The sequence below is a fragment of the Antrostomus carolinensis genome, unplaced genomic scaffold (assembly GCF_000700745.2).
Source record: "Antrostomus carolinensis isolate BGI_N321 unplaced genomic scaffold, ASM70074v2 scaffold15282, whole genome shotgun sequence".
Classification (NCBI taxonomy): Eukaryota; Metazoa; Chordata; class Aves; order Caprimulgiformes; family Caprimulgidae; genus Antrostomus; species Antrostomus carolinensis.
In genome coordinates, this window is record NW_010300317.1 from 9505 (window position 1) to 21934 (window position 12430).

At 40.7% G+C, this 12430-nt stretch overlaps 1 protein-coding gene across 1 annotated transcript in view; it reads left to right on the forward strand.

The window, feature by feature from the left end:
- The window catches only part of LOC104521184 (nesprin-2), a gene marked incomplete at its 5' end in the record, with an annotated part of 84868 nt that overhangs the window by 9189 nt on the left and 63249 nt on the right, over positions 1-12430 (forward strand). Inside the window, 11 exon segments of the mRNA XM_010163105.1 lie at positions 876-1007; positions 1600-1752; positions 2008-2217; positions 3355-3456; positions 4540-4659; positions 4828-5028; positions 6769-6942; positions 7529-7660; positions 9649-9845; positions 10922-11054; positions 12000-12182. Of these exon segments, the coding sequence (XP_010161407.1) occupies positions 876-1007; positions 1600-1752; positions 2008-2217; positions 3355-3456; positions 4540-4659; positions 4828-5028; positions 6769-6942; positions 7529-7660; positions 9649-9845; positions 10922-11054; positions 12000-12182 (1737 nt within the window).

A 12430-nucleotide genomic window follows, 5' to 3' on the forward strand; every position in this document is an offset into this window, starting at 1 on the left:
CATCCTGCATCATCGTATCCTGTCTCTTCATCAGATAACTGAAATCTGTGCAAGCATTCTCCAGAGGAAATTGTTACTCCATACTGTTTTCATCATAGTTTGTTTTTTTTATTTTACTTTGAGGTAAAAAATGTCTCTGAAGTAGTGACTACTAAGCATAGTGTGGGAGCACATAGGTGAATCCTCATAGTTAACATTCAGACCAGATGTTATCTGCTTAATTCTTTCAAGAGAACTATGAGTTAGCCAGCAAGCTCCCAGGTGATTTTCGTGGATGTAGATTAAGTCTCAGTTCTTGCAAGTGAGAACATTTTGGTCAGAACAAATCTGTGACTTGAATTTTGTTCTACCATTCACCATTGTGTTTTCTCTTTCTCACATATAAAAAGTGGAGTATGGACTGCAACAAGAGCATATTATGTATTTATTCTGACCAGACTGCAGAATTTTACTGCTTGGATGAAACTATAATTTCTGTTATTAACAGTTTTGTTCACATTAAATTAGAATTACCGTGCTCTCTGAAATTACTGCATTACATGGAAGAATATCAGTTATGTAAAAGGATGAGTGTCAGCTCTTTTTCAGGCAAAACTTACAGTGCAGTGGGCAGCAGGGCTGCCTGAACACAAACTGCAACTTGCAGCCCTTAAAGCTGTTAATCAGAGGTCCCTTTTTCAGTCAATGTCCCATCAGGGCATACCCTACCCAGCTAATTTTTGCCAGGAAAAAGGGAACCCTGCTATCCAGGTGCTTTATATCAATGCCTTGAAACTTTATTTTAATGCTTTTTGAGAGGAGTGTTATCTCCTTGCCCATAACTGTCTTCATTTGAGCTGTTCACCTAATTGCAATATTTTTTTTCCAAATGTTAGATTACCACAAAGATGAACATTCTGCCCCGAGGCACATTCAGTAGTGCAGGAACCCCAACTGTGGAAGAACTGAAAACTTACACTGTCCAACTGGGAGACCTAAGTCAAGAAGCAAATGAGGTGCATGCACAGGTAAAAATGGCATATCCTAGCATCGCAAAAAAATACCAGGGATTCTAGACACCAGACACTGGGCACTGGGAAACATAGCCAATAACCATATTGTGGCAGATGGCATTCACTGCAGTGTAGCTTTTGCTACAGTGTATAGTCCATCAGGTATGGACTATAATGTAGAAATCAGCTTAGGATTTTGAGAGGAAACATTCCGTGTTTCAGCTATGATACTTCTGCTACCTGAAACCAAAGGTTTGCTAGTGTGGGTAAAACTCCTCCAACTCTACAAAGCAAGGAGCCTGTGAATGATTTCAGTAAATCTGCAGTATTGGAGCTGACAAAACAGATTGTGTTGTGCCCATTCCTGAGATGAGAGACCTGTAAGACCACAGCCACTCGCAATACATACAGAGTCTTTGTCTCAGCTTTGGCCTTGACAGCTCTGAATGTAACATGCATGTAACTGTCTCATCCAAGTCTGTCCCCCAATATTTCATTAATTCAATTTTATTATTAGCTGACTGAACCTCTAACCTTATATGAGTGAATAAATTGTCGCCATGCCTTGACTGAAAGTACTGAAAACTTCTAACTTGCCTTTACCCAGGATAATGTGGCAGAGGAAGTCTCTTCCAATTTGGACAGAAAATTGTTTGAGCTGCTTCTGGCGATCAGCCGATGTTTGAATAACATGGAGGAGATGTTAAACACCTCAGTCCTCTCCCCTGAAGAGGCAGCCGTGCAGCAGGCTCTTTATGAGGTAACTGTCCTAAAGCATTCAGGGAAGGGGAAACACCAGTCGATTTCTGTTACAATAGAATATATATGGCCTGATATTTCCTTTCTGTTTTGCTGGTATTATTCAGGAATAATGCCACCAAGCTTTGCCGTTGCACAGATTTGGGCCTATGGTTTTCAATAACAATTATCAACTTGAGTCCTGCTACCTTTTACAGTCAAGAGTCCTTGGACAGAGACCATTTTCACTCATGTTATCTTTCTTTCAACTCTTTAGACTCTTTCTGTCGAGCTTCAAAAACTTCACACTGATCTGAGTGATAAAAAGGATGATCTTCTAAAGTCTATTAGTTGTGCTGGTGGGAGCACAGATGTGTTCTGTGAGTGCTTTGACAACTTGCAGGCACGGCTGGAACAAACTCAAGCTGCCGCTGCTTCAAGGAGCAGCTCTATGAAAGCTGGGCTGGATCATAATAGCAATTATCAGGTACTCCACTGCCAAATGCACATCTTGTTTCACAGCATCTGTTAGACTTGTCGGTGTTAATGCATTTGGGTTACAGATTAGCCATCTATAATGGGTTTTTCTTTTTTTTTTTTTTTTCTTTTTTCGATACTAAACAAACTTGTCTTGGCATCTCAAGAAGCAAATTAATTTTGCTGTTTACAGTGCTGTTTGCAATGCTGACTACGTTAGAGGCCTTGATCGCAGTAGGAAATTTGCATGCAGAAAGGATGGAAGTAATCTGGGATCCCATGCACGCTGAGCTACAGGCTAAAGCAAGTTTCTGTGTGTAGGGATTAGGCGAAGGAGAACTTTGTATATTCTTTCTGCTGCTGTATGGACTCAAAGGAGGCAGGCTTCTTCCCTTTTAGTACCATGTCCTGTACTGGGCTACTTTTAGTTATGGATTGGAGGTTGATTTGACCCTTTACTGTTCCTTTAGATTTTGTTCCACAGTAGCAGATGCCATAGTTTTGCAAATTTGCATTTTTTTGTTCTTTTTTGGAAAAGCAGATAGTGAGAAACTTTCCTATGGATTCTTGTGATGGGCTAAATATACGAGCTGTTGCTGGAAAACATTCAGATCAGATATTTAGTCTGAAGGAAGGAAAGAAAAGCCTGGTCTCTGAAATACAGTTTCCAATGTCCAGCAAAACTCCAGTGTGCTCATCAACTGCAAGTCAGCCTAGCTCTTTACTACTGAATAATAAAACATTTCCTCTGAAAACACTGGGATGTTGTCTCCAAACAGTAGCAGGACTAGTCTTGCAATGTTTAGTTATGCAGAATCCAAGCATAACTCCATCAGTCGCCAGTAATGGGCTCATTTTCTCATTTTCAGAAGAGAAGAATTTGTTTCTCTGTAAGTTTCACAGATTTTTAGAGTCACAGAGGATCATTGAGACAGAGTAGTCTGCTTTTTTACACAACACAGACTACAGAATTCCCCTCTCTAAATTGCTGCTTTAAGCCCACAATGCACATACTTTATTTTGTTTTTTGAAGAGGAAAAAGTGCTTTTGCCATAAGAGGTAACCATTCTGTTTGCTGTGCAATTTTGTCTGGTTGTTAGTATATTCCTGATATGTGATATACTTCTGATATTTGTTTCTTTTGCAGAATGAAACCAGGCTGCTCTGTGATCAGTTAACTGAGAAAAAAGCTGCTCTGCAACAATGCTTGAATGCAATAGGTGGACATAATGTTTCTGAACAGCTTCAGGTAATTTCATTTAAAGGAAATTAGGTATTGTTTCCAGTTTTCTGTGATCTCTTAAGTTTCAGATTTTCTAAAGTTTGAGTCTCACTTAGGTTGTAAGAATGGAGGAAGGAGAGAGTTCAATATTAGCTCCCCCCACCCTTTTTTTTTCTTCTTTTACTACACCCTAATTCATAGTCAGACCTAACTCCAGTCCCTTTAGTAGTTGGAGTGGAAGAACCAGCCTCTCCACAACCTCTCAGAGCAAATACACCCCACACTACAGCAGGGAAGAAAAAGAGTTATGAAAAGTACAGCACTTCACACGTTATACCTTTTCATATGCAAAAGTAACTTTTCTTTGTGGGAATAGGACTCCAGTATTTATATCTACTTGCTCAGCATTTATGAGCACTTTATCATATGGCATTTGACCAGTTAAGCTATTTTCTTCAACCTTCATAGGAATTAGCAGATAATTAAAAATTAGTAGACTGCATGTCTTCCTCAGAATAGTCATTGTCTATCTATCTACCTGTTGGTGAAGCAAAGAGGCTGTCCTGAAACTTTTTTGTTAGAGGCTCATAACCTTGTTTACAGGCATAACTTTCTGCCAGGCTGAAAGCTGCGTTCAGAACTGCTGAATTCCCTGGCAGGGACTGCTGCCTTAGATATACTCTGTCAAGTAACCACTCTTGGAAAAGGAATGCCAGAAATACACAACTTCCCTTGCTTCAGAGAGAGCCTGTCTCAATCCATCCCTGACTGGATCTTTCTAATTCATAAGAAAAAATGATATTTTCTGAGTCCATTATTTCTTTTAATGGCTGCTCTTGAATTAGTAAACTGAAGTGCATGTTGAATGTTGGACTGAGACAGAAGACCTGAATTCCCTTCCTGGCCGTGCCATGTGAACCCAGCAAACTGTGCCATGAACAGTCTTGTCTATTTAGCTTGTAAGATTGTTGGGTCTCAGTGTCTCATTGTGAGCTTATGAAGTGGTAGCACAGCACAGATCCAGTCCTTGGATCTGCTGTTCCACTAGTAATAATGGAAAGTTTAATGGAACAGAACTCTTCCTAATAGCTTATTTTGTCTTCAATTCAGAAAACTGATGCCTGTGCTTTGGAGCTGCAAAACTTCGAAAACCAAGTAGCAAAATTGAGAGGCCATGGAGAAAGACTTCAGTTACCTATCACCTTAATCCAGGAAGCTTATAAGTTAGAGGTAAGAGCACAGTGTAGTTTCCACTTAGCAGCAAGGTTTGATTCTTCTACCCAATGCATTTTTAGCCTGAAAAGGCTATTGATTGTTTTGCATTCTGCAATTGTGTGTGCTGGTTTGCAGGATTCATTTCTGTCCTTCATGAATCACTAAACTGTGTTTACATTGTAGGATGTTTTGGATGACATGTGGAGGATTCTGAAAGCAAAGTATGCAGAGCTGAACTCTCCTTCCATCAGTGAGAGCCAGTATGAGGACTTACTTCATGGATTTGCAGAGCTGGTAGCTATTGGACAAGAGAAGATTGCACAAGATCCAAAGCAGCTAACAAAAAGCAGAGCAGCTCTACAGTCTCACCTGGAAAATCACAAGGTATCAGATGCTTATGACAGCACTGCTCAGATCAGCATAGCAGGAGCAGTATTTTCTGTGACCAATTTCTCTCCAGTGTCATGGAGAAGAATAACCAGCTCATAGCATAGGGGAGGGACTGGAGTAAGTGTAGAAAACAAAGCAGTGTTTTTTAGCAGACCAAAATAGATGAGGATTTCAGTTTTACCAGTCTAATTCTACTTTGGCTTGCCTCAGAACATACTGATGTGTGAGGGAAACACACATCCTTCTTAAGTCTGGTACTAAATCAGTAGTGAGGTTCTTGAAGTTGCTGTCTAGCATTGGGAGTTGAGCCTTTGTTTTCAGCATTCTGTGCTGTCATTATCTGATGGAGGGAACTTTCCTGTAACAGCTCTATTTGTGAAGGGAGGATAGTTTAGATCCTCCCTTTGGCAGCCCAATGTCTCCTGTACCCCGCTGCTACATGCTTGATGGGAGATGGCTGAGAATGCACCTGAATCCTCACCATCTCGCTTTGCAAGAAGCCCTGGCCAATGGTAGTCACTTGAAGATGTCTCTTTCATGTCAACACCTTGATTTAACTGTTCCATGTAAATTAAACTCTCTTAAGAATTGCTTCAGGATACCAAACACTGCAAACCAGTACTCCAGAGACATAGGAATGGTGTTTGTCACTCACAAATTGCTCTTACCAAAGCAAAATGTTAGGAATTCGTTTACAAAGGAAAACAGATAATGTATCTGCAGTCCAAATATACATACATTGTTTTACAAAAGCAAACAAAAACTGCAAAAGCCATTTTCCCTGCCCTGGTTATCAAGAGTTAACAGGATGCTCACACAGCCTGTGCCTGGGGTATGGTCCTTAAGTGAAATTCTTGCACTGGTTATTAGTTCTTAGTGAAGAAGATCTTGACTGAAGAGTGTGATCTTAAACCTTCAAAGCTTTTTTGTGGGGGAAAGTGTTCTGTTGAGATTCAGATGTTTCCCAAGAGCTCAGCTGAGCCATAACTAAATCAAACTGTTACCTTATAGTTATCCCAGAGGATTATTGTGTCCTACATACTCCTTAGGCCTTAGAACAGCTAATACACTTGGTGCTTGGAGTCACCTCCCATCCAGGTGAAACAAACTGGATAATGGATGTCTGGTGATAACTACCTTATGCTAAACTATCAATTTATTTATAGTTATACTCTTCCTTCCATCATCTTCATACAGCATCTCTGTATTTCGTATGAACTGAAGTTTTAAGTGTAGATCTTTTCCTTTAGAAATGAAAAAATGAAAATAGTGTATGCAACTCATCTGTGCCAGGGGACATTCAGACTGGACATTAGGAAGCATTTCTTTACCAAGAGGGTGATCAAACACTGGAACAGGCTTCTTCAAGAGATGGTCAATACCCCAAGCCTGTCAGTGTTTAAGAGGCATTTGGACAATGCCCTTGACAACATGCTGTAATTTTTGGTCAGCCCTGAATTGGTCAGGCAGTTGGAGTAGGTGATTGTTGTAGGTCCCTTTCAACTGAAAATATTTTACTCTATTCTGTCACTGGTTTTTGACTAACTATAAAATGACCAGTAACTGCCAATCTTTGGGTGATGTAGAATTTCAGTAGGAGGCTCTTGGCTCCAGATATGAGAGACCCTGAAACTGGCTGCTCTTCTCAGTGGGTCGTCTTTGTCTTACTCCTGCTACAGGTGTGTGATCTCTCTTAAAGAGCAAGCTTTAACTTGTTGGGTTTTTTTTTTTCAGGACTTTTTCCGCAATCTCATGGCCCACATGGCTTTCATGCAAACATTTTCCAAGAAAGTGACTCCCTCCATCCTACAAAAGAGAGAGGAGTTCTGGAGAGAACTGGTGAATGAAGTCAAGTTGCTGGAGCAGAAGGCCTGCCAGTATGGTATACACTTAGAGATGCTGTTAAAGGTAATGAGTCAAAAGAAACCCAGAGTAAAAGCTGGAGGGAAGAAGAAGAATTGTGTCTAGGGAAACCCTTTCTGCATGAGTGATTCTTTGGCTAGTAATTGTCCTTTCCTATCTCCATTGGCAACAATCTATTACTTGTTCTGTGTGTCAGTAAACTAGGTTTTTCCTTGAAAACCTCTGAAAGTGGACAGGTCAATCCATTAATCTAACAGATGGGACACTATGACTTCTTGCAGTAATTTTTGAGTGCCTGGACTGAAAGGAGAGCCCTTTAAGGCTCAAAAATACTGGCAGCACTTTAAAATAAAACCTAAAAATTGATCTTAAAACACTCCTAGAGAATAAAAAATTAAGTGTAACATTTTAAAATAAGAAATCTTGAAGAAGTTCAAGAATTAATTCATTCACTCATCTGTGGTGAAACCATGCCTGACTTTAGTATTTCCATATTATTCACCTGTTTTCGTGTTCTATTTCATTAAAGCAAGAGCTGCTGGTGCTAGAATAAGCACTAAGGCCTCAGTTTGGTGTAGCAAAAATACAGAGATAGATGTGTGCTATGTTAATGGTGCAACATATCTTTTAGGAATGGATGGAATTTGATGATGAATGCCTAGCTTTCAGTAAGGAGTTAGAGGCACTCACCTCCATGTTGCCTTCTGTGAGTTTGGTGGAAGAAACAGAAGAAAGATTAATGGAAAGGATTGCACTTCTACAGGTATTTATGGGTATTTCTCTGACTAGTTTTCTCTGGGGATCTGTAGAGCTGCTAATAAGATTAGTTAGAACATGAGGAGAACATAGTTTGCAGGGCTCTATTTTCTTTGTGTCCTTGTCTGTGTGTGGATGCGTGCTGAAAACTTCCATGTTACATTTAAAAGTAGCAGAGGATAGGGCTCCTAATTTCAGCCAGGGGCTAAAAGTTCATCTAAGTAATGGCTATAGCTACTTTAGAACTTGGTCTTCAAATGCAAGTATTTGGGAGAAGATGGTGTACAGATCACATGGATCCCAAGGACAGCAGGGAGGATTGGAGTGAACACAGAGCCACTTCTCTGTAATTCAGGAGTGACTTTCATGCCATGATATAAAACCTATGGAAGAGGAGAATCAACTTATTGCCTTCAAATATCTGAACCCCTGGCTGCAATAGGAGGTTTACCAGCTCCTTCTAAAATCCTGAGAATTCAAAATAAGATGCCCTGATTTCTGTCTGACCAAAGAGGATAAAATTCCTTTTGTCTATAATGGCAAATAGGCTCCTAGTTTGTTCCCTGCTTCGTCTCTGTTGGCAGAGCTACACTTTTATTTAGAACATCAAGTCCAGTTGGAAACATTTTATCTATGTTTTAAACACATATAAATATAAGGATATAAAAGCAGCCTTTATGGTTGTTTTATAAAATTTAGAAGAAATAGTGTTCAATAAACTTAGTGATGCATCCTCAGAATGCTTTGCATTCCTCACAGATTTGGCCTTTTTTGATCTTCAGAGGACCCACTCCATTAGCATTTTTGGAATGAATAAGTCTTTGGGTCTATGTTGAGTCCAGTTTGATATTTAGATCCTTAGACTATAAAGGCAAAAAGGACTACTATGATTTAATCTAGTTGACTGCATGAAAGAGATCATTGGACATTCTCAGAAAATTCTGAGCTACAGTAAAGCTATTAAATAAATCAGTGGTAGATATTTACAATCAGAGTGGCCTTCTGGTGCTTTTGGTGCCTGTCATGCTGAGGAGACATGGAATATTTGCATATTTGATTGTAAGTTGCCTGGTTTCCTTTGGTGGTTTTTTTTTTTTTTAAGTTCTTCACTAGCTCTTTACTCTTAAGTCTTTGTCTTTAAAGACATCAGAAAGAAAGTAGTAAGGCTTTAGAAGATGCTTTTGGGGTGAGTCCCAACACTAGAGGCTCACAGTTTTGAGGACAGAGCAGAGTAAAATTTTCTGGAGCTTAATTCCTGTGGGAGAAATACTCCTATTAATAATAAATATTTTACAAGCACCTTCTGCCTGGAGAGAAGTGAGGTACTTGCACATCACAAAATTGCTCCATTTTGCCGTCTCCCTGGGACTGATCTACCTCCTGGATTTTTATTATTTTTTTCCCTTTTGTCATTTTGAATTTGCAGTGAAGGTAAAATGATGCTTTGTTTTTATTAATCTGTCTAAGCAAACCAGAACACTCTTATATCTCTTACTTAATGTCTTCACTGTTCACTCTTCATTGCTTACTGCCACTATTATTCAATAATTATCCCAACAGCTTCTTTCAAAGCACTGGTAATGTTTTTTTAAATAGGATAGAGCCAGAAGGCCCTCTAAGGACAGGAGGGCAATAGCTTTCTGCTGGGGACAGTCATATCTTTGGAAAATGCAGCCAGATCTGATAAAGAGTGTTAGTCCATAGCCTGAGGTTTAGGTGTGTCAAAAAAAGACCATCAAATCACAACACAGTCATTGTGATAGTGCATGAAATTATGTTGAGATCTGTCTTGATCTATCCAAACAAAAAAACCCCACACCTGTGTCCCTTTTGCATGTAATAAAGTACAGATTCAGATTCCTTTCATTTGGAAAATCAAATACATGTCAGAGGAAACATGAGATTAAGATGTTAGAATAAATGATTTGTGTTTTGCTAGCTGTGTTTTCAGTTTTAAAAATATTACTATGTTGCAAACTTCCCATTTTCTGATAGCAAATCAAAAGCAGTGTTGATGAAAAGCATGCCAGACTGTACCAGATGGTGAAAGAAGGGAAGAAATTGCTGACTGCAGTGAACTGTCCAGAAATAAGAAGCCAGATCAGGAAGATGGAAGAGCAGTGGTTGTCCTTAACCAAAAGAGTTGGCCATGAACTACAACGACTTCAAACATTACTCAAACTCTTAGTCAGGTGGGTATAACTAGAAAGCAAGATAGAGATAATCAGCTAGAAATTCTGGCCTTCTATACATGTCTTTTCTGAAATATGAAAGTGAATTAATAAATAACATAGCTCCTTTAACTTAAAAATGAGAAAAGGAAAAAAAAAGCAGTGGTGATCAAGAAAAGTGGCCCTTTATTACACAGCTGATCTCTTCTCACTGTGTAGACAAGTGCTTCACTTCCTGCTTACTTTTGTAGGAACAATGTTTTGATTGCTGCCATTGCAAAGTCAGTGCATCTAGGTGAGAGTTAGCTGCATCATGCTGCAGTTTGTATGTTGAAAATATTAACAGAAGCTCTGATCATGCTGCCATAAGCATTTTGGTCTGCTATGAATGCAAGCTAGCCTTGATTTCCATGCCAAGGCATAATGTCCTTGTCTGTGCGCGTACCCTACCCACCTTACAAACATTCATGACCTGGCTGACGTGCTGCCTCAACTTGTGTTTTGAAGCTCTCCAAAGGGGAAAGACCCAAGCATGCTCAATGCTTTCACAGGCCCCAAGCCAACTGTCAATGCATTCCTGGCAGTCAGATGGAGACAGTTTGGGGCTCTGCAGCCCAGTCCACCAGCTGATGTAGCAAGCTCAGCTCTCCCTGTACCTGGTCTGTGTGCTCTGAGCTCAAGTTGGCTGGACCCAGAGCATGGACAAGAGCATGCCAGTTGGTATTTACCCCTGCAGTGTGTATTCCGCACTATATCTTGCAGTAGGCACAATCTCCTCTGGTGGTTTTGACCTCCAGCAAAGCTCATTTCACCCATGGGAGCTTGTACTGGCAACTGCTGAGTGAATACAGAAGAGGATGTTTTCAGGGAGAGCAGACCAGCTGAAAAGAGCCGATAGGAACAGTCTCGAGTGTACCTCCAGCAAAACTGCCGTGTTACACATCAATCCATACTGTAGCCATGCTTCTGCAGCATGTAGCAGCATAGGTACCAGAACAGCACATGCCTCCTCCCAGAGAGGAGGACAGCGTGGAGGGTGAGAGTGTATCCTAGACTCAGCTAGATGTATGTTTGTGTGTTTTGTTTCCTCTTTGTAGCTACAACAGAGACTCAGAGGAATTAATGAAGTGGCTGGATTCTGCTCTGCAGAGAATGAATTTTTGGAAGGAGCAGTCTCTCAATGTGTCACAGGATCTTCCCACCATCAGGGATAACATTAACAGCTTTTTTGTAAGTCGTTTCTCCTGCCAGGTTTACCTAAGACATTGTGACTTCCAATGATAATGACCCTTTTGAGTAGCTTTTGTATTTGCTGTGACCCTGAAGCTGCCCACACAATATAGGATTGAATGGATGCGTGCCCCAAAACCACCCCATTGTCTGTGTGGGGAACCATGATGATGGGAGGCCACCAAAGACCTTCCTTCAGATTGCGAGGCCAGCCAGAGTGCCTAAATCAGAATGAAATCCTCTCGCAATGAGCTCCCAGCTGCAACATATCAGCTCAGCCAGGATCTCTTGTGCACCTACAGCGTAACAGCACGTAATTCTGTCTTGCTCTGGATGCCAAATACTAGATACAGCAGTTCAGTCAAACTGATGGGCCACTTACCAACTGAGTCTGGAGTGTGGGCTCAGGGAGCAGGGGTGAAGACATTGGGGCTGTGAAGATGGTGAGCCAAAGTCAGGGAAGAGAAACATGCTGAATTGCATTTCATGTCTTTGCCCCCTGGTGTTGTGCTCCCCTTGTATGACCAACCAGGAGGTTCAGCACCAATGTGAGGCCTGACAGAGGGAGTCTTGCACAATGGGAAAGCAAACCATCATGAAGGTTGGACTGATAGGGAAAGCAAAAAGTCATGAAGGTTGGATTGGTAGGTGTGAGCTGGCTAGAGACTTCAGGACTGGGCTTGCTCCCTGGACCATGGTGTGACATGGAGATGGGGATACTCACAGTCCCTGTGGAGCAAAAGGTGCTATTACCATTGTATCAAGATGGGCAGAAAAGGCCTTACCTGCTGCCAGAACATGTTGAGTTCAGGTTTTCTGAACTTTCCAGGCTTGCTAAAATCTGTATGTTAAGACAGTTCATCCTGTGGCCAAAAACCTCTTTTGTCTTCTTTATTTAAATAGATATGTATTTACCCTCTCTTAAATTTCTCCCATGCACCTCAGACATTCTCTAAGGAAGTTGATGAAAAATCTTCCCTGAAGTCGTCTGTGGTGAGCACTGCCAACCAGCTCTTTCAAATGAAGCAAGGTGATACTGCAGCACTTAGGTCATCTTTGTCAAAGTTTGAGCAAAAATGGGGAGAACTGATTGTACAGCTCCCAGCCATCCAAGAAAGACTTCACCAGGTGAGAAGAAACTCTGCTGCCATCTCTCAGTTCGAGCTAAATAATTACTTTAAAAACTTGCTGCTGGGATTCAGTTTTCTGCTCCACAAGGCACCCAGAGCACCTCTGTCTTAATTAGGTGTCTGTCTTACTTTCAGAATATCCCCAATATTGTACTGCAGATTAATTATTGTAGAGTTCTTCCTGGGCTGTTTTGCACATATCTATCATCTTTACAGTTTTATATGAAAGTCTATTACAATTAGAAA